Below are 22,847 nucleotides of genomic sequence, written 5' to 3' on the forward strand. Positions count from 1 at the left end.
TCATGATGTCATGTTAGTTTTAGCGCACAAGACATTTGCATCTATGGAGAGTTGTTGATAATATACTTTTTTTTTCTTTGCATTATGTATAGTTAAATTTTACTTCTTTTTTTTTCCAGAGATATCATTACAAAAATAAACTAATAAAAAATATGTTAGTGAATCATAGAGTTACACTTGTTAACTCCACATTGATCTGCTTGTCTTATAATAAAATATATATACCAAAATTATCATGTTGGAAATGTAATCCATTATTTAGAATCAATCAAAGTAATAAAATACATTTTGGAATCAATATAATTTTTATAGTAGAATCAAGTATTTCTTTTTAGAAATAACATTACAAAAATAAGACAAGCGAATCCGCTCCACATTATCCCCTTGTCTTAGGCCCTGTTAACTTCACCTTATTTTTGCTGAACTTTTTTTACTGAACTGAAATCAATTTTACTGAACTGAAATTATTTTTGCTGAACTGAAATTATTTTTACTGATTTTCTATTATAATTCTTCTATAACGTTACTTAGTTCTATAGAATCGAAATTATTTTTACTAAACTGAAATTATTTTCTAAACCGAAATTACTTTTTCCAGAATATAAATGTGAAAAATGTAACAAATGTTAGCTCATTCACCAAAATAAGTAAAAGAAAATTGAAATTTTTTTAACCATACACATGAAAATATTCAAAATTAGATTTTTTTTTTTTTAAAAACTTTTTTTCTTTGAAACTATAATTTTTTTTAAAAACAACTTAATTGGAAAATGCAAAGAACACAAGGGATCAAAGGGAGTAGAACACTATTCCAACTAAATCATCGACTCATGAACGAGAACTATGGGCTAAAATTTGAATTCTTATATAGTTTTTAGCTTTTTATTTATGTAATACCCTCATGATTGCTTTAAAAGGGTTTGATATACTACTCATATCAACAAGATGCATCTTTCTTTTAGGAAGCTCATATGCTAAGATACTATATAGTTAAGCGTGTTTTGATGGGAGTAGTCTTGGGATAGGTGATCTTTTGGAAAGTTTTTCCGGGGTGCACATGAGTAAGGACAAAATATGCCGAAAGGACTCGTGTTGGTTTGTGGGGACAGTTGTTGGCCCTTAATGTGCATTTCGTGGCAATAGGCCCCTCCCTAATTTGCTTGGGGTCGGGCTATTACAAATGATATCAGAGCAACCCTGCAAACGCGTGCTGATTGTGGATAATTAATCCTAGTGGGGGAGAATTTTGGGGCTATATGGCCGTAGCCAGACTGGATGTAACACTTTGGCTACCTAGTTGCCATCAAGCGTAATAATGGAGTCCCTAGCTTTCTAGGCGCAACAAGGGCATTGCCGTTCTCAAGTGGGGGTGTATGTAATACCTCTCATGATTGTTTTAAAAGGATTTGATATACTATTCATATCAATAAGATACATCTTTTTAGGAAGCTCATATGTTAAGATACTCCATAGTTAAGCGTGCTTAGGTAGGAATAGTCTTGGGATGAGTGACCTCCTGGGCAATAGGCCTTTTAAAAATGCTGCTATTCTTTATAAACTATCTTTCAGCATGCAATACGATATAGAAAATTAGTAGCAATCTATACTTAATTATTCTATCTTCCTTTGATCGATAATCCAATTATCTCTGGCATTTATACATTGAATAACTGAAATAAGTATATAATGAATGTACGAATTAATTGCTTCTTTGACAAAATTTGGTGATTACTCAATGAATCTTCCTCACTTTTGAGGTCAGGCTCCCATAGTTCAAGAATATAGTGATGTGCTTGTACAACTTGTCAGCAACGTCGTTTTTCTGCTGTAACTGACAGGTAACAAATCCTTCTGCTCCAGCGATACTGTGATCAAACATTGAAGCGAAACAACATGACATCTCCTTCTTGTACAACATATTCCTTCCCTTCAGATCTCAACTGCAATACATGAAAGCAATAAACCAATGAGTAACATCTCTCAGTCTCTCACCATCAAGGATTTGATAATAAAATCCAATTTCACCATGTTGACGGAGAAACTATTTAATCACTAGATTAAGATCAATTACCAAGCAAGGCTTGGTTTAGTTGGTGAAGAATTCACCTTGTAACCTATAGGTAACAAGGTCAAATCCTTCGAACTGCAGTACTTGAGAGTGAGAGGATCTGTTACCCTTCCCCCTCACTTTCAAGTACTTGACCCGCAAAAACTGGACCAAAAAAACTATGAGAGTTGAACAGGATGTGTAATAGTGTAGCACATCACTGTAGTTGTGGTATAGTATGACCTATGAAGCAAGATATCAACATGAATGTTACATGCTATACAAACCTCCCTACAACTGCACAGATTTATAGGTATTCCTTTATTATGGATTACAATTCGTCTAGAACACAGTATGTATTCTAATAAAGTTGGGTTGATTTATAATTTCCATTACATATGGAATTGACTCAAATGCTATGGGATAGAACAGAACTCAATACATGATAGTAAAGATGGGAGCCCAACACGTTCAAATTGGATCTAAGGTAATTAACTTACAATAAGAGTACCAACATTGCCATAACTAAGGGGATAAAGGGCCTCAACTAGGATTATTGACTGCCCTTGAAACTGTGCTTTGATACAATGCAAATATACAAATGTGTCTGGGTCTGTTTGCTTGAGCTCATGTGTATCAGTACTACCTTGGGAGAAGGGGTAAGCTGAGGGCTCGAAGAAAGGGAAGGATGGGCAGAGAAGACTTCACAGTCAGCAAATGCGCTAATGGAGTTTATGCTACAAGAATTTGCTATGCAACTACTTCACTAAGAAATAATTGAAATTTAAGGTTTACTGGCACAAGAACTACCATTGGAGTGTCTGACGACTGATAAGGAGAAAAGATAATGTCAGTTTCATAAATCAAAGGAGCTTGTATGAAAGCATCAAGGGAAATTACATATGTGCTTTATTTAGTAGTTGATGCCATACAGGGGAATAGGCCAAGGAAAAATCATGAAAGAATGAGAGCTTTAGTGAAACATTAAGACTCATAATGTCAAGGAAAGCAGGTAATATACTTTTTGTCTAAATCAGTTCACATAATTTATAGAAAAATTACATCACTAGCAGTCTGTGCATAGATCTTCAAACTGAATAACATTTTTGATGTGCAAAATATTAACCACCAATTTATTGGTATTCAGTATATTTGATTGCAAGTATTTCGCATGTTAGTTATAAAAATGATTCATGTAAAGAAGAATTAAGTTAAATTTCTTGCTCAAAGTAATGTACTAACCAGTCCTTTCTCCCTTGCAGCCGCAAGGGAACCAGCAGCAACGAAATCTTCATATGCAACCTGAAGAATAAAAAGATGAGATTATAGGATGTGGAATAGACCTTAACACAAAAGATTGGAAGTACAGTAGAACACAACAAAGGATGTTATGTAGACTTGTCAATAGAGACTCTCTCTTTCTGCAAACACTTTTAAGGTGCCTTTAAAAACTGGTATTGTTTATGAAAGAAATAAAAAATCTCTAATAGATTAACAATTCAACTCAACGGACAGTAGTGGTTAATGAAAACAATTGTTTTTTTCTTAATTTTGCCAACAAAAAATATATACAACGGTACTACACCATGGATACCCCAATAATAAAAATAGTACACTCCTGACTAGACTACAGGCCAAGCCTAGGCCTAGTATTTGTCAACAGCACAACCCAGCCCATGACTTGCAAAATGGCACATATATTATATTAAGCTTCGCTACGCAAGCCTAGCTCGTAATTCTAGGCGAAATTTGTTGCTTTGACTTACCCATTACATCTTATCTCCTACCAACAACCGTATTAATTGTCCACTTTAGTTGTATAGATACAAAAGGCATTTCCACTAGAAGCAGTGATGACTAGAGCATCGTGTCTGAGGATCATCCACAGAATTTGGGGAACAATTGCTTCCCCCATAAGACATATACTTATCCATGTTGGAGCCAATTGATGCAATTTAGAATCAGAATTCCAAAAAAAAAAAAAATTAGGGGTTTTGTATTTGATTTTTGCGGGAAAAATGTAGGAATATGAACATCTAGATCAGATGCTAACACAATGTAAAGTAACCTCCATCCAAGATTTCAAGAGCATTGTTCAATTTATAGCACAAGGCCATGACAAATGAGCTCAGAAAAACTATTACCACAAAGGATTAAGAAGATGAAACAAAATCAAAGAACTAGATACTGTAGACCAGTTAAGAGAGCACTATAAACAATCCTTGAGCTGAATATCTCATCTACAACATCCAAAGCTAATAAGCAAGCCCCTAATTATGAGGGATAAATCACTGAAAAGCTCAGACTATACTTCCTCAACCAAGCAGTTTTACCTTCATATAATAAATTAACCAATTGTTCAAAGATGGCCCCTGTGCAGGGCCCTAACTGCTGATCTGAATTCGTCTCATTTATACCCAAATGAGCCTGTTCAAGCCTGCTTGCTTCCAGTCAAAAGGCCTCGAAGTAGCTATAGCCATTGTGATGAACCGGGTTGGTGGGCTTGGTTGGCCACCAAATCAGCCACCTATATGCAAGTTTATACTCAAAGGAGGAGGCACCTTGAGACACAAGACAAAAAGGAGCAGCAGCCAGCACTAAGTGACAAAGAAGTTTAATGAAGCACTATGACACTATGGGGATTGGCTACAATTTGCATCGTGACAACCGAGACACGGTCCATGATCAACGCATCATATCCCCACCCGACACTCGTGACACCACAATTATTCCCATAATCACAACCAAAATCGTATTTTCAAACCATGTTCTATGTTTTTTTTTTTTTTTGTGACAAAATGTTTTATAATTCACACCTATTTTATTCCAAAATTTATATATTTTCAACAAAATAAGAGACTTTGTAAATAACCACCTCTCAAAACACCCTAGTATCCACCCCTTTTTTCAAATATTTTAAATTACCAATCCTTGAAATGATATCACCACCCATTGACTGAGTCCAACTACTTTTCCGACCTAAGGCCCATATAAAGGCTAGTTTCTTCTTTTTGAAAAACCTTTGCTTCAATTTCATTGATTTTCTGCAAAAAGTGGATAATTTAGAGAATTTTTTGAATATTTGAAGATTTGTTTTAGGACCGTTGGTAGGTAAAAATAAAGTGAGGAAAAAAAATGAGGCAAAGGGTTTATAAAAAGATGAAACTAGCCGGTGTAGGCTCCACGGTCAGAAAACTGGCAAGACTATAACAATGGCTGGTGACATCTAACTTTTTTTATTTTAATTTGAAGGGGTGGTAATCTAAGATATTTGAAAAAAGGGATATTTACTTTTAAATAAGGTGTTTTGAGGGGTGGTTATTTACAAAATTTCAAAACAAATATTATTTTACAACAATTTCAAACTCCCAGCCATGAACCTCCCACACCAATTAATCTCTCATTTTTTTCAAATATTTTAAATGATTTCATACACCGAAAATGTTTACACTAAAATCTACCAAGATTTTCAAATATTTAAATAATCTCCCAAAAATTATACTCCCTTTGTTCTTTTATGTTCTAATCGGTTACTATAAATACGTAACATAAAAAAATATTGAAGAATGAAGATAAACAAGGATAATGTAGTGTGAGAAAGTAAAAGGTAGGTTTGTGTGAGAAAAAAGGTGAATAAAGTAAAGAAAGAGTATGGAAAGGTGCAATTATTGTGGTTGAAGACGTAAGATGATAAAAATAAAAAATTAAAAAATTAAAAAAAAAAAAAAAAAAAAAGGGCGCCAATAATAGTAAAATTAAAGTGAGTAGAACAAAATAGAGCGACCACAAAAAGATATTGAGTAGAACAAAAAAGAACGACCCAAAATGGAAAATGAGTAAAACAAAAACGAATGGAGCCTATATATTCTATAAAAATACAGAATTATATTTTGAATCCTTAAAAAAAAAAAATTATAAAAACTTTCTAGATTACTTAGTGAAGGGTTGCAATTAATAATTGAGAGAAGTTCCTGTTCTCATTCTTTTATTAAAGGCTCTTAATCTCATACTTAATAACATTTAATATAGTAATTTGTCTATTATTTTATTTGTTTACTAATTAAATTATTTTTTAGTTATTTAAATATAAAAAAACGGTCGAGATTAGTTATTAGTTACAAGAATTGGATAATTGTTTATTGTTCATGTTTGAAAATTACTCCCTATGTTTCCTAGTGATCTTCATTCGTTGTATCAATGGAAACAAGGAGGAGAAAATTTGTGAAAAGTGGTATTTTGAGTAGGAAAGAGAAAGTTGTTAAGATTTATGTGTTATAAAATAACATAAGTATACCCATGGAAACTTGATTGGGTAAGAAAGGGGAAATGAGAACTGTATTGTCATAGAAGGAATAAAGAAAAAGATAGAAAATTAGTAAGGAACATCCCTACCCAAAAAGTAAAAGAAAATGACAAACCGAGGGAGGAATTATTAATAACGGCGAACAAATTATAGTTAAAGATTTAAATGGAAAACAAAGTTGGGCATACCTCCACTTCATCCCTAATTTCACAAACATCATCCTATCTTCCTTTGAACTCAATTTCTCTAACCATAGCTTAGTCCAAATTGGTAAGACTAATGTGACCTATATCAACTTTCTCGTTTCACCAATTCACTTCCTTCGTACATACTCAATCCCAAGAGTTTCAAACCCAAATGATGTATAGTTGATAACAGAACTTTTGACTTATACAGGTAGGATGAGTGAAATACAGACTAATTTGTTTTAAACAAAAATTGAATAAATATAGGTGTAAACACGTGGACGAATATTCAAGATATAAGGTGAAAGATATTTCAAAAAGGCAATTCGTTAAAAAAATTTATAAAGCAAGCCCTTGGAAAAAGTGATACTTTTAATTAGCCAACTTTAATCCTTTAATGACATTCTAAATGTTCATTCAAAAGTTAGTTTTAATTGCCAAAAGTGATACTTTTAAACATTATCTTCATGCTACATCATAGCCCAATGTAAGAGAACTATGAGAAAAAGTTCTTGCTTGGGTGCAATGAGGTTATAATTACTATATGAACAAAGATGAAAGAATAAACTATCAAGCTATAATTGTAATGTCCCATACTAATGGTTCAAAAATGTGTACAGAATTTCACGATTTTAAATTACCCAAACATTTGTGTAACTGTTGCTGTGTTACACCACCTTATTAGGTAAGTTAATTTTACTTATAAGATTATGATTGTAACTATTGATAAAAAAATCTTTAGTGAATATCAATGCTTTTGAATAAGCAAAATGAGCGATATCTTGCTAGATAGATAGTTACTTCATGTTAGATGTGACATGTCATGTTTTAAATTTACGTGTAAAAGGTATTAATGAAATTGGTGCATACTGTTATGAAATTTTTATCTTGTTTGTGTATTATGGTAGCAATAGAGTACAAATGAGCCTTCTTAGAAACTTTTTAATGTAGAGGAAAAAGATTCAGATGGGCATAAAATATTGTGGAACTCGACTTAGAGGTTAGATCATGTTGAAAGTAGTCATAAATTATAAATTACTGTTCCATTGCCAAGTTTCGAAGTTCAAACTCTAAATGCTGATAGAATAGCTAGTGATGGTATGAATAGATAATGCTCAGTTAAAACATGAGGTGTATACATTTTAGTGTTAGAATTGAATTAGAAGATATACAGGAAGAAATGGATTTCTAGAAGTTTGCAATTGTTTGTTATGTGATTGGCGTAAATTCACCTTAGGATCTAATGCAAGGATTTATGAGGAGAATATGGACAAATTCTGGTGTGGATAACATTGCTGTAATTTTCAGGGGAGTGTTCATTGCCAAACTTAAAACTCTTGAGAATAGAGAGAATTTTGGCTGCTAGTTATCATTTTTCTTGTCAATTGAACAATGGCAATCAAAGCATGCACCTAACATTGAATTAAAGAAGAAGCTGTAAAGTCATGTCAATTTGGGTACAATATCCTAAATTAGATTTTGGGTACACCACACGTGACTCTGAGAGTGTCACCTTGTGGCATTCAAGGAGTGTTGTAGGTCTACGACAACCAGCGTAAAAACTTGGTCACATCTTATGGACATAATTTGAATATTGTGAGGGCATTCCCCTCTCAGTGACGCGCTGGTGTAGTGAAAGATATGCAAGAGTTTCTAGGTCATCGTCCAGAAGCAACACACCATCCCAGTGCTTGGGGGTGGTGTCAAATATGCAAGGATTCCCTCAAGACAGAAGAATGCAGATAAAGTCATAATGAAGCTGGCAGTAGAATGCGTCTTTGGACATGAAATATCGGCTCTTTGATTGGCAGGTTAGTTGAACTAGTAGAGATCATAAAGAGAAGGAGAATTAACATAATTGTCTACACAAGACCAAGTGGATCGGACACAAGGCGAGAGAAATAGCACCATGCGGTTATAAGCTTTAGTACTTGGAAAAGGATAAGGGTAAGAATGGAGTTGGTATCCTCATTAATATGGGACAGGGTGGTGAGAAGTTGATCTCAATGGACATGTGGGTTCTATGCAGGATATTTGATATTATGACATGTTGAGGCATTAAGAAGGTAAATACTGACCTTCGTTGCAAGATTCAGCTGGAATCCTACATTACAGTTGAATGGAGATGTATTCATGAGATGATAATTGCTTTGGTTTTTCCTACACAATTTGTTGATAAGATTATGTGTTGCTTCACTTCACCCAAGTTCTCAATTATGTTAAATGTCTCTCTTCATGACTTCAACAATCTATGTTACTTCTAACTATTTTCAATTGATTTCCAAGTCTAGGTTGCCAAAACTCGTATATTCATCAAGATTATCCAAAATTATTGTTGCATCAAGAAGAAGAGTGGACCTGGTATTTATTTTTAGGTTTCCAGCATTTACTAAGCTTCCCTACTCTAAGTCTCTTAATGTAGGAATACAAACCTCTCATATTTCTAAGCATAGTTTAGTAAAGCAAATTTTCCTTGACAAGAAGAATATCATGAATGCTTACCGTCTCAGCACGAATAAAACCTTTTTCAAAGTCAGAATGGATAACTCCAGCAGCTTGAGGGGCAGTCATCCCTGGAAATAAGAGAATACTTTAGAGAATAAACTAGCTATAGACTAAGATGAAAAATTGGCCAATAAAACAACGCTACCAACTTCATAAGTCATATGGGTTCACTATGTAATTACAAAAATGGAAATACTAATAGTTATAGCATCCGCTTAAGGATTCCTTTTGAAATACCCATCAATAAATCGCCACCATGACCTTCATAAGGCTCAAGATAGATTTCACAAGTGATGCCAAGTGAAAAAATGTACATATCAAACTATGAAGATAGATTTCACAAAAAGCCCTTATGGTTCTTGTATTCAACTAGGGCTGAGCAAAACTATCTGATAATCCGAAGGTTTGATCCGCATCCGATCCGAAAATTTAGGATAACCGATCTGAAAACATTTTCGGATCGGATATCTGATCCGAAAATTTCGGATATCGGATATCCAAATTTTGAATTTCAGATATCCAATATCCAAAAATAAAGTCGGATATCGGATCGGATATCCAATCCGAAATCCGAAAATTACTTTTTTTTTACCCATATTTCAATTTTCAAATTTTATCCATATGCCCTAAAGACAAAAACTCAGCTTACCCTAATTTCAATATTTTGTCCCTCACACTCACATGTCCGCCTCTCTCTCCACTCTTTTCTCAGATCTCCGACATCTCTCTCCTCTCTTCTCTGTGAGAAACCCCCATACTTCACCATCGTTCAAAGCGGCTTCCCTCACTCCTCTATAGAAGCGGCGACTTCCCTCACTCCTCCACCAAAAGCGGCGACTTCCCTCACTCCTCCACCAGAAACAGCGACTTCCCTCACTCCTCCACCAGAAGCAGCACGTCCCTCACTCCTCCACCAGAAGCGGCGACTTCCCTCACTTCTCAGATCTTCGGCAAGGGCTAGATTTTTCTCTTGAATTAGTTTGCATTTTGCAGGTTGTGTAATGTGTATAATTTTATTATTTTGTAATTTCTGAAAATTGGTTGTTGGACAATAATTTCAACTCTATTTTAGCTTTCTTTCACTCTTTGTTCAGGTTGTAAATTAATTTTCTACATAGTTATTAGTTAAAAAGGTCCACAAGACAGTAACATGAGGGAAAAAAAAGGGTCAAAAAAATCAATTTGGCCATTCAAAAACCCTCATAGTAAAGTATTCGGATATTGGATATCCGGACTATTCGATCCGAAAATTTCGGATCGGATACAAATATCAGATATTCAAATTTTCGGATACGGATATCCGATCCGAAATCCAATTTCGAATCAGATATCTGATCCATGATCATCCCTATATTCACTATAAGTAAATTAATTTCCCTATCAATTCCATATAATAATTTAGGGCTGTCCTGGAACCTAGTGTGATGCCTAATGTTCTTAACAAACACCAAAATGAATAACCAACATGCAAAACTGTTGTCATATTATGTCCTCTCAATTGCTCGCACATAAGATGTTGTAAGAACTATTAAGCTGTAAAGAAACCAGCTTATATTAAGATATTATAATGTGCAATAAAAATGTTGATTCAAGCTTTAAGATATATGGAATTCAAAGAATAGTGTTCCATCCTTAATTCCCCATAACCGATAGGGTCCTCAATAGGATGTTAATTCTAGGATCATGTCCCTTTTTTGTCTTAAGAGGGTGGATTAAGGTCTAGTTTAATACACCTTAAGAGAAGTTTATAAATAAATTGTAACAAGGGCTAGTAAAAAATCCATGTAAGGACTGCTGAGTTGGAATCATAACGATTTAAAAGTTCATTTAAAGTTAATAAGTTTAAAATAAGGGCCAGTTAATTAAGATCAAATCATATCATTTTAGATCACAGATTTTCAGGTGAATTTGGCAAAAACATTTCTCGCCATTGAAAATGGCTTTTAACTTCCTTTTAGAACCATGTTCGAATTGGAACTCTATTAATAAAACAAGACATTGCTAACATCAACGTTGGACATTTGGACATGTGTCAATTTTTCATCGGAATTTACCAAATCTAATTTTGACGTCATCTTCTTTTTAATTTTCATTTCTTTGTTTTTAATCAAACCTGAAAAGTGTGTCTACCCATTCACCAAATTAATGATCACGCTCCCCCCCCCCCCCCCCCAAAAAAAAAAAAAAGAAAAAAAGAAAACTCTTTACCTTATTTCCCTCTTCCTCTTTTTGCCTATTGTGCCTCTTTCTCCCTAGAAAATTAACTTCTCCTTCATTATCATTCAATGTCTACAAGAGACTACATCCTCCCCCAATATTTTTCCCTTATGGTGTCTCTATATTTCATAATTTTTCTTCTCTGTTGTTTTGGAACAAATATTGTTTCAATTAAATTTCGATTTTTAGCTTGAGGTAATTAAGAATTTCGAATATCTAAAGTTCTTGAAGCAACATGAGTTCTTTTTACTACAAAAAAAAGGTATAGAGTAAAAATATGTGATGGTATCATTCTCAGTTTTCTAGAGCAAAATATTAATTTATTTGTTGATGCTGATAAGTTCATCTACTGTAAATTTTTTTGGGTTCCCTTAAGTTTTAACTTTCTTTTTTCTTTTGATTTCATCTTTTTATGTAGATTTTCAGTCTCCAATTCATATCATTGAACATGAATATATACTTAATTGTATATGAATGCAAATTATAAGGGTTATATATAGAGCTAGTCATTTACGATTTGTTTGGAGAGGGATAGAGGACGAAGGGGAGAGAAAAGAAAGGGAAGAAAAAGGTGAGCTTCATTTTCCCTCCAAATCTCTCCAATTATGAAGGAATTATGCTTATTAAAGGGAAAGGGAAAATAGATCCCTCCCTCTCCTTCCCTTTCCTTCCCCTAATTCTTTACCCAAACAAGAAAGATTTGTCCTCCTTCCTTTCCCTTCTCTTCTTTTCCTTCCATTTTCTTCTATCAAAACAAAGTGCTAATAAATTGGACTTGGTCGGACTCTACAAAGAATGTAAGTCCGATCCACCTTCCATTCAAATTCACACACTTTTTGTTAGACTCAGATTCATGCATTTTATTATTGAACTCGAATGGGACTTTTTTCTTCGATTCGGACCAGATGCGTACTAAATTGCCATCTCTACACCACATGACTACATTTTTCCTTACATATACACCACAATATGTGGGTGAAAAAGAATGTGTTAATACAGTTAAAAGCCCTACAAATGGCACAATATATAAGGATTTGTGGCAGTATACTTCTTCCATTCTTTTATTTTCTACTCAATAGATACAAAATTTAAGAAAGTAGGGAAGAACGTGAGGGGGTGTAAGATAAAGTAGGATAGAGTAAGATAGAGAATGTAAAAGTTGTGTTAGAAAAACGGAAATTAAGTAAGAGATAGTGTGTGGGTAGAAGTAATTATTGTGGGGTTATATGTGTAAGATGGTATAAGAAGTAAACCAAAATAAGAATAGAGCAAAGTGAGGTGAACAAAGAAGAACTAAGTAATATGAAAATTGAGAATAATAAAAACGATCAGAGGGATTAGGAAAAAAGAGTGTGCAGGTTAAACGTACATAAAATGGCATATAAAGTTTACCAAAACAAAAGATTCCAAAAGGGTAGAATTTCATAGAATGGCTTTAAATAGATGTATGTTTGGGTTTTGAAAACATAAACCTTTTCTAATTAACAAGGGCGGCTAACGCGCGCGATATGCATGCCATGGCTAGCCATGTCCAAGGAGCTCTTTTGGGTTTGCCTTGTGTCACAAATTTAGTTGTTGGTAGATGAGGGGAAATAGGTAAAAAAAAAATATTTTGGGAATATAAATATCGGCACACTATTCATAAGAGTTCAAAAAAAGAGGCATTTAACATTAATGAGGGAAAATAAGTAAATAAACATTTTAGAGGGTATAATTGTCCAAACAATATTCAGAAGAGTTATTTCAAACTTTTTGAAAAGAAGGGGTAATGAAATGAACTTCCCCTGGTTTATGATTATGAAAGAACCAAAAATCATACCTGAAAGAATTGTCCATGCTTTTGTTTCCTACATAAAAAAAGAAATGATTATTAAGCTTATTGGAAAAGATCTGGAACCCAAAAACATTATAGAAACCAAAATAATCTGCATTACCTTCTCTCCAGAAGTAAAATATGTTCGCAAACCCAAAAGGCTATATGTTGCTCTAATAAGATTTCCTAGACCACTTTCACTGACTCCAAGAGATTTTAAGTATTCTACTCTATCCTCAGATGGAAGTTCAGTAAGTTCTGCCTCAACCTACAAATATATCCCATGTTTGTTCATATCAGAATTGCAGAATTTCAAAGGATTATGAATGGGATGTACCCTGTAATTTCCAACCAAATGATCACATGATAGTGGCAGATCTAAAAAAAATATTTAACGGGATCAAAATTCATTTGATAAATTTTTATGGGGTCATTTGATTAAAAATATAAGCAATTTTAAAAAAAAAATTAATTTGATAAGAATTTTTTTTTATATTCAAGTGGGTTCAAGGGACCCCACTTAATATCCTTGCATCACATGGCATATGGGTGATGGGTCCATTTCCTGTTTTCCAACTTAACACTTATAATTAACCAAAGATTGTAAAATACCAAGTAAAAAGAAACATGTGCATTATATCCAAAATAAACTAAAAAAACACAGTACTATAAGAGAGGTACATTTGACTGAGACCCCTCTTACAAAAGGGCCTTAATTTGTAAACTTTATGCCAACAATAGATTGTAAATTATGGAGTTAGGAGAGAGAAAGTTATGAAACAACACCTTAATCTACTGGAATTATTTGTTTTGGCAATATATAATGAACCAAAAGCACATGTACCAACTCAGGCTTAACAGTGTTCAAGATCTATCATCAATATAATATCTACATCATCCTTGCAGATATATCAACTTAAAGGTGCTTTTTTACTGGTTTACTAAACCTGTGCTGAGACAGTCACCACTCCTGATTGCAAGTCCGATGCAAGCTTTGTTACTTCTTGGACAAAAGGATTCTTTTCAGGATCAGCCACTTCAGACTCTGCTACATTTGCAACATAAATTACCGGTTTCATCGTAAGCAAACAAAGGTGCTTTATAGCTTCCTTTTCAGGATCTGATAAGTTAACTGATCGTGCTGGTTTTCCATCCATAAGCACCTGTTGAATCTTTTCCAGCGCAGATCTTTCTGGTTCCTCCTGAATGTACCAAAAGTTGGAGCAAATATTCGATCAGCTTCTCTATTAAACAAAAAAGTAATTGTACAGCTTGATAATTATGTAATAACAATTTTAATTACCTTTGCTTTTGTTTGTGAATCTTTTGCCTTGCTTTTTTTAAGTTTATCCAATCTTTTTTCAATCTGCATTCAGAAAAATTATTCAACATCCAGAGATGCAAGTTAGATCCATCATAATTCTCTGGTCTTTTTCATAGACAGAGACCTGAGTCGTCTAAAGTTGTAATAACGCCTTTTAGATTAATTAAATTAGTGTAAACCATTATGATCAGTTAGAGGACTTAGATCCAACATAAGCACTGTAACAAGCTAACAACTAAAGATCCAATCAGATTAAGGAGTAAGGCAAAATAGCCTCTTAACAAATGTAAGAGTACAACAGTTTAATCTAAAGTCTAAATTACCTTACAATATCTGCTCCTTTATATAGACAGAGACTTGACTACTTGAGTCCGCTTAAGTTGTAACCACACTTATTAGATCAATTCACTGGTGTAAACCATTATGAGCAGTTAGATGACTTAGATCCAACATAAGCACTGAGCAACTAAGTCCAATCAGATTAAGGAGTAAAGCAAAATAGCCTATTCACAAATGTACGAGTACAACAGTTTAATCTAAAGTCTAAATTCCCTTACAACCACCTCTCCTTCCTTTCCTTTCTCAGACAACTACCATCCCAGATTAAACATACAAAACCAGCCCATACCAAATTACCAGATCTGGAATGCCTGATCTAAACCCAAAGTGACATGACCTCATTCTAATCAGCCTCCAACGAATCAAGTCCTAAAACAGTATCACTTATACCTATTGAATGATCAACATATTAATTAACAACCGACTCAATAATAACCCAACCTCAACCTCAACCTCAACCAAACCAAACCGAACCAACCAAATATCTCATCACCCAAATGCTTTCCAAATATTAACCCACCTTAATCTTTTTCCCACTCCTAGAAAAAAAGAGGAAGTGGAGTTACAGTGTGGTGCATAATAAGTAGCAAGCAAAAAAATTTAGCATTGGGTACCAACTGGATGATTTTTCCTAGAATGGCGGTGACATAGAGCTTGAAACCTGTCCTAATTGATTCCAGTTTAAATTATTCAAACTGAAATAATTTCAGTTTCTATACCAAATCCATAATTATTGGATTTGAGACCTCATCTGGTACAGTCCAGTATCATTTTTGTAAACTATAATTCGTAGAGTTTATCTAACCTTAAGAATAAAATGATACAGGGTGAGAAAAGTCGACAAAAAGAAAAAAAGAAAAAAGAAAAAGGGAGCGGGTTCATTTAAATCAACTAAAAATACATTTTCTTCAATATAACTATATAAAATTTTGTTCTCAAGTAAGCAAAAGTATCTGGGTACCTCATGCCACAACCAGTTTTAGACTAGCTCCTAGCAAAGTATATCATGATTAAGGTTGAAATCATAGTAAGTAGTAACAATCTCACATCACTTAAAAAAAAAAAAAAAAAAACTAAACAATTTATGTAAATGGTAAAGATTGATGTAGCATGATATCAGTTTTACTTTCTACAGGTCAATACATGACAGCCCTTTACAAGTCGAATAAGTAATGCATGTAATGACTGCTGAGTGCTGACTGATGCATTAAGAAACCAGTATCAACTAGTATTGAGTGGTATCCAGTATCTTTGCGAACTGGTTCCAAAATTATGAACCTGTTCTCTAACTGAATATGAGCTATAATCCTAAATATTAGCTGACTACAAAGTCCTAGGCCCACTACTATTTATGGTATATCTGTATATGCCATCATAAGAATGATTGTCTCAAACAATGTCCAACTGCCAATATTGAGAGACTTCAAGGAAAAATAATGACAGGTTAATTATTTGTTTTACAATTACCTGGAGAGGGGGGAGGGGGTAGGCTTTAATTTCTTTACCAATTAAGTCTTTACAGCTCAAGAGTCCTTTGCCCTAGGACAAATCTTCTAGGAAGGAATCTCCTAAGGAAAAGTAAGCTAAGAAATATGACAGCTAATTCAACATAATTCAATAGCTACTTTTCGCTTTTTAAGTATTTAGAATTGGCCGTATAAATTTGGTGAAACATTTTATATTGAGTACAAGCAAATTTTCCAATGATTCATACGTGGATAGTTGGGAGTAAACAATAAATGGATGGAAAAGAATCACTAGCTACAGCCTTCAATGTCAATTGCATCTTTTAGAAGTGCAGTGACCATACTAAAAGCCTTAACAGAAAGATCAATTTGAGAATACCACATAATTATGTTAAACGAGCTCAAAACTGAAGAGATAGAAATGATGTTCTAAGGGAAATGGCTGATTTGAGAGGACCTATTCACCTAATAGTGTTGTATATATGATTCTTGATCCATTTCTGGTATTCATTCATGGTATTATTTGATTATATTCGTGCTGTTTGATCTAGTTGTTTATTTAAATATTTCTTACAACACCAAAACAAGTCCCTTTTGCATAGTCTATCCTTTTATTTGACATCCATAGGATAATTATCTCCTTATGGTTCGACTCTCACATCCTTATCTATAGTAGTAGGTGAACGTGGACCTTAGGTTATCTTTGATTATGTATGCAATTAGCCTGCCAGTACTTAGTGAACATAAATCCAAATAAAATTAGCACTAAATCAAAGAATTTTCCCCAGCATTAACAATATAAGCACTCTGACATTCTGGAAAACATTGCTAATAATTCAATTAATATATCTTTGATACAGACTTTTAAAGATCATTGTTAATTTATAGTATAATAGCAAACACAAGAATAGTTAACAGTGACACTGAGTCAAACAGATTCAGAAGCTACTTGAGAGCAGAATAGCCTAAACCTTTGCCAGGAATTTGTCTAGAATCAAACTTGATGACTTAAAACAAGGACACCTAGTTTTTAACTCAGCTTCTAGGCCCATAATACCCTTTGCTCTGAATATAAGATTAAGGAAAATTACAAAAACACCAAAGACATAAGACCAATATGAAGGCAGGAAGATAAATTCATTACAAAAATAAAATATTTCATCAGACATATTAATTAGGAAAATCTTGTCATTTCTCTAAACCTCTACACCCACGCAGTAGCCCTAAAAGCAGTAATGATATAAATTTAATTCAAGCATTAAAGATCTATACATAATATAACAGCCACACAATGTACCTGATCCAAATCTGAGAAGATTAACTCTAGATTGATGACATCAATGTCAGACTTTGGTTCAACACGTCCATTTATGTGAATAATATCATTATCCTCAAAACATCGTACAACCTAAACACATTAACAGTCAGAACCACTTTATGATATATAGTAAAGAATAAAAACTAACTTTATTATCTGTGATTCAGAAGAGAAGAACTTTACGTTTGGCACCAAAATAATGATGACACTAATCTGACACTTACAGCTTATAAAATGCATTGTAGCAATGACTAAGACCTCACAATGGAAAGACTGAAACAGTAGATCATGCAGCCCATGTATTAATTGGTGTGCTGTATTAGGCCCAAGAGTTTCAGGGAATTTAATATAAAGATCCCAAAGTTTTCTATTATCCTTTGAGCAGGATTTTTTTTTCTATATAGACCTAGAAGGGAAATTAACACACATGGACAAAAATCTTTTTATGAGTAAGATCAAGGATCATCCATCCAAAATCAAGTGCTTCATTTTCTACATTATATAAAAATGGGAGGCATAAGTGACACCAAATCAGCCTCTTTAGCCATCACCATTAGTCTCCCATATAATTTACATTCTGTTTAGCAATTATCCCAACAAGGACTCCAATTACAATTTTTAAACTTTTTCTTCTCTGCAATTCTTAATTCTGACAATTTTTCGCAAACATTAATTACAAAATACAAAAAAAAAATTAACATTATTGTATAAATGTAGACAACTATGAAATAATACTCAGGCGGTGTACTAAGTCATATACCCTATATGGTCAAACCCACATTCATCTATATGGTCATTGGGCACCATGACAAAGGCTTCACATTTCTCAAAATTCTATGATGCAAGTTGGATCTTTGGATGGTATTGCATTATCTTTGAATCACTTAATATTTTTATAATTGAACCTTGTTTTTTGATATATAAATGATTTAGTAGATTTAAATCTACACACACAATACAATTGAGAAAAATAAAACATCTTTACAGCAAAGCTATACTCGCTATTGCACATCAAACATTCTCCTAACCCACTTTCACGTCACTGTGATTTACAGCCTTCCTTGGCTAAGGGGTCTATATAACTGAACTAAATTACTAGTAACATATATAATAAGCACCTGAAGTATGGAATCGACTTCACGAATATGAGATAAGAACTTATTCCCTAATCCCTGCAATTCGAACAATAGCAAATTAGAGTAGTGTGTATGAGGACATCAATCCTATAAGGAACACCATAAAAAGAAAGAAATTAAACAAGGATATACACTTTCTATTAAAGTATATGTTCAAACCTCTCCCTGGCTGGCTCCCTTAACAAGTCCAGCAATATCCACAAATTCTACAGATGCAGGGACCATTTTCTGAGATTTACTTAAATCAGAAAGCACCTGCAACCTTGGGTCTGGAACAGCCACAGTCCCAACATTTGGTTCTATTGTGCAAAAAGGAAAATTAGCAGCTTGCGCCTTCCCATTTTCAACCTGTAAAGTTCTACTACGCTTAATATGACAGTTGACATGCCATGGAGTAAAGAATTAAAACTACATAAAAAAAATTCTAATATTAAACATTTGCGGTAACAAAGTGCAACACTACTTAGGCATTGGATTCTACTGTTAAAAAACGAACTTGTCAAACAAAATAAGTAACGAAGAATCAGTCTCTAGTTATCTACACAAAGAGACATAATCACATACATCTAAAGAACATATTTACAAATTCAGCAGCCTCTGTGCTTGGAGAATTAAGGCTAAACACTTATAAATTAATAATGAGAAGTCAGATTGTGATAGTTCTAAACTAAAAACTACAGCTAAGGAATTCATTTGAAGAACTTTTAAATAACAATAAAAATAGATGTAAATACAAGTCACAAAAAGAAACTATCATAACCCAGCATGATGTTCCTAATAACTACTAAGACCTTGTTTGTTTTGGTGTAAAATGTTATCATGGAAAATGACTTTCCCATTTTTTTCCCATTTTCCTTTGTTTTGTTTGTGAAGGGATGGAAAACAATTTTCCCAATGGTGTAAAATTGCATCCTAAATGATGGAAAACATTTTCCTTTCTAGAACAACAGAAGCCACAATTTCCTCCCTCCTCCTTACCTCTTTTTTACTTCTCTCACATCCATCCTCATATTCCACTCCTATTTTTTACTTTTCTTGAACTTCTCTTGTATGCAACCAAACAAAGGAAAACTAATTTGCAATTGTGCTTTTCTTTGAAAATATGTTTTCCATGAAAACTAATATTTCATTGAAAATGTTTTACATCAAATCAAACAGGGCCTAAAAGTTTGCAAGGTCTTGTGATAGAGAAAAACAAACAGGACAACAACAATGGAGTTGAAAGTGAACCTTTATTGATGTGCTTATTATTTTATTACTGCTTTGCCAAACTCCAAAGAAGGAATTAGAGGCCAAGAGATCTAGTATCACCAACACACCAGATTTTGGTGTGTATATCAAATAATTAAAATTCATTTACAACTCTATAGTTGAAACCTTTGAATCACTACCATGTAAATACATAACTAGCTCGTTCGCAGCCTATTATCTTGCTTCCTATTTCAAGCCATTCTACTTGATTGTCCACTCCCCCTACAATATACTCTTATAGTTTACATGTGAATTCTTTTCACCCCTTCATATTAACAATGCCTCACCTTTCATTATTCTCGAGCTCGAGCTTCACCGATTAGGCATTCAAGTACAACAAAAGAGTGAAAAATAAAAAATAAAAAAAATTAACCTGCTAACAGAAGAACATCAGATGAAACGACATCACCCAAATCTAAACAAATTGGCAGGATTTACAGTTGAAATTTCTATTGCCAATAACTAAAGTTAACCCCAAATTCACCGTGCCGTAACTCGTTCATCACCACCAACAAAGAACACAAAGCTAACATAACAGTGAACAACTTAATCAGATAAAACATTCACTAAACAGACAAAAAAATAGACAACAAATTAATCCCATAAATTCCCAAATCATATAATTCAAGACATTTAATCGAAAATTAATAGCATAACTCATATTGTCATATAATCAAACACCTTTCAGGCATATACCCAAATAGAAGCAATGTGAGTAGAATAGCGAGAAAGAGGAAGATGGGCTTACAACAGCATTGAAAAGAGTGGATTTTCCAACATTAGGGAGACCAACAATGCCAGCTTTCAAACTCATGGAAACTTTGAATGGTGAAGAAGATAAGCATCGTTTGCTAAGGATTACATGGTTCGTTGTAATACAACGAGTGAGAGATAGGTCAGTAGAGAGAAAGGAAGACTTGAATGGCATTTGCAAACCAGATAGAGCAGGCCGCCATTGATGACAAGCTATTCTCGCCATTGATGCCTAATCTTTCGGGTTTGAGTTCTCCACACAATGGTGTTTTACGGAGATACGGGGTAATAGAATTGGTTACTTGCGGGAAAAATAATACCGAGTGGAGGAAGTAAAAGCAAGTAAAATCAATTGGTGGGAAACTCACCTTGTGACTTTGAGGTCACGAATTCGACCCCATCAACTACAAAATGCTTGGGAGTAGGGGGATTCTCTTACTTCCCCCTCTACTCTCAAGCGATAACCTGCGGAGTTGAACTGGTAAAAAAAATACTATTTTTTTTTTTTTAAGAATGTATTTATCAAGTTGTTTGAGTGTTTGTAAATCAACCAACTTTTTTGGGTTTTTTTTTTATACAAACACTAAAATAAATCCGATCTACATTAATATTGTTGTACACCGAGTAAAATCACGTGACTTATCACATTTTTTTTTTGGAAGGTTCCTTCTAATTTCCTCTCTCCTTAAGACTGATTATTTTACTTCTCTTTTTTTTTTTCTCTCTCCTCCTTTGATGTTCTCAGTATTTACAAAGACTAAAATAAACTCGGTCCACATTAATATTGTTGTAGACAGAGTAAAATCACGTGACTTATCACATTTTTTTTTGGAAGCTTCCTTCTAATTTCCTCTCTCCTTAAGACTGATTATTTTCTCTCTCTCTCCTCCTTCGATGTTCTCTGTATTACACTTCAACAATGGTGAAGGCCAGAGAAGGAAATTCATCAAAATCAACAATGGTGAAGGTGAGACATGGAATTTCATCATCATATAGGAGTAAACGAAGAGGATTACAATCATTAGTTGGGCGGCCTTGCAAAGGTATTTAATTAGGTTTTCGATTAATAAGTTCAATTTTTTGTGTACAGTCCGATTCAGTTTAATTTAACTTTAGATTTTCAATTTTAGTGTTTAAATTTCATTTTCAAGAGGTATTTTAGTATTTAATTTGATTTTTAGGGTTTAGTTTTTATTAGCTTAATTATACTGTTTTTTTTTTTTTAAGTTTTGGTTCTCTCTCCGGAATTGTTCGTAGTTTTAGTGTAGGATTCTGATTTCATTGTTTGTCTTGTGTATTGATTTTAGTAAAAAAACTTTAGAAATTGCAGAATGTGTGCTTATGCGTGCAAAATAAGAAAACAATCACCGGAGTTTTTGATTGATGATTTATAAGCTTGGCATTCTTACTCCTCATTATAGCTTGATTTGTGTGAAAAAATTATAAAGCTACTTACAATGTTTTAGATGATTATAAATATGATTATAAAAAATAAAAAGCGATTATAAAGCTACTTACAATTTTTTAGATGGTTAAAAATGTCAAGCAAATGAATATGATTATATAAAATAAAAACTGATTATATCATATCAAATGATTAACTTCTTATGATTTATGTGATGCATTGGTTAATTTATCAAATCAAAATAAAAAGTGACTATATCAAATTAAATATGATTATAAGATATAAAAAGTTATTATATCACATTTAACTGATTATGATTTATGTGATGCATTGGTTAATTTGCTTGTGTTCTTATTATGTGGCCTTGAGGTAAAGGATTAGTTACAGTTATGGAGGTCTCTGACTCCGTGGTTTAATCTGAAGTGTCAAATTGGTAATAATGATCTACTTGAGGTTCCCAAGTGGGTGCTCTTGATTGAGTGATGTATGGAGTAATTTGTTACATCTATCTTTCATTTTAGGAGCTTAGTATGGTTAATTAGAATATTAGATTAAGTGTTATCTTTCTTGCATTTAGAAGGATAATTCATGTAAATTATAAATCAGGATATTGCCTAATTTTGGCATGAGAATCTCTGTGGAGTGTAGTGATTCAGTTTAACATGCTTTAGCTTTACTTAAAGCCTGAGTAGCTTGCTAGTTTCTAGCAGTTAGCCCAAGTTCTCAAAGTATAATTGCATTTGAAATGCTATTTTCTGTGCAAAGGAGAATGCTCTTGGTTATTT

The 22,847-nt window shown here is 33.4% G+C and overlaps 1 protein-coding gene across 1 annotated transcript; it reads right to left on the bottom strand.

Annotated features, from left to right (window-relative positions):
• Positions 1-1,581: 1,581 nt before the first annotated feature.
• On the bottom strand, positions 1,582-20,959 carry LOC145590691 (uncharacterized). The gene is made up of 11 exons (XM_081647098.1): positions 20,653-20,959; positions 18,813-19,001; positions 18,636-18,689; positions 17,497-17,607; positions 14,374-14,436; positions 14,018-14,272; positions 13,192-13,338; positions 13,077-13,104; positions 9,038-9,108; positions 3,290-3,349; positions 1,582-1,940 (listed from the first exon to the last, which is right to left on the bottom strand). Exons 1-11 carry the CDS (start codon positions 20,881-20,883, stop codon positions 1,872-1,874), a joined length of 1,278 nt encoding a protein of 425 aa, XP_081503224.1. The 5' UTR covers positions 20,884-20,959; the 3' UTR covers positions 1,582-1,871.
• Between the last annotated feature and the right edge of the window lie 1,888 nt (positions 20,960-22,847).

Source organism: Chenopodium album, chromosome 18 (genome assembly GCF_948465745.1).
Source record: "Chenopodium album chromosome 18, dcCheAlbu1.1, whole genome shotgun sequence".
Taxonomy (NCBI): domain Eukaryota; kingdom Viridiplantae; phylum Streptophyta; class Magnoliopsida; order Caryophyllales; family Amaranthaceae; genus Chenopodium; species Chenopodium album.

Excerpts from the sequence above, each read along its gene's own strand:
- LOC145590691 (XM_081647098.1), bottom strand. The coding sequence starts at position 20,883 with ATGGCGAGAATAGCTTGTCATCAATGGCGGCCTGCTCTATCTGGTTTG. Across the intron at positions 13,105-13,191 it reads ATTTTACTTCTGGAGAGAAG|GAAACAAAAGCATGGACAAT; the intron begins GTAATGCAGATT and ends TTTTTTATGTAG. Across the intron at positions 3,350-9,037 it reads GTTTTATTCGTGCTGAGACG|GTTGCATATGAAGATTTCGT; the intron begins GTAAGCATTCAT and ends TTTATTCTTCAG.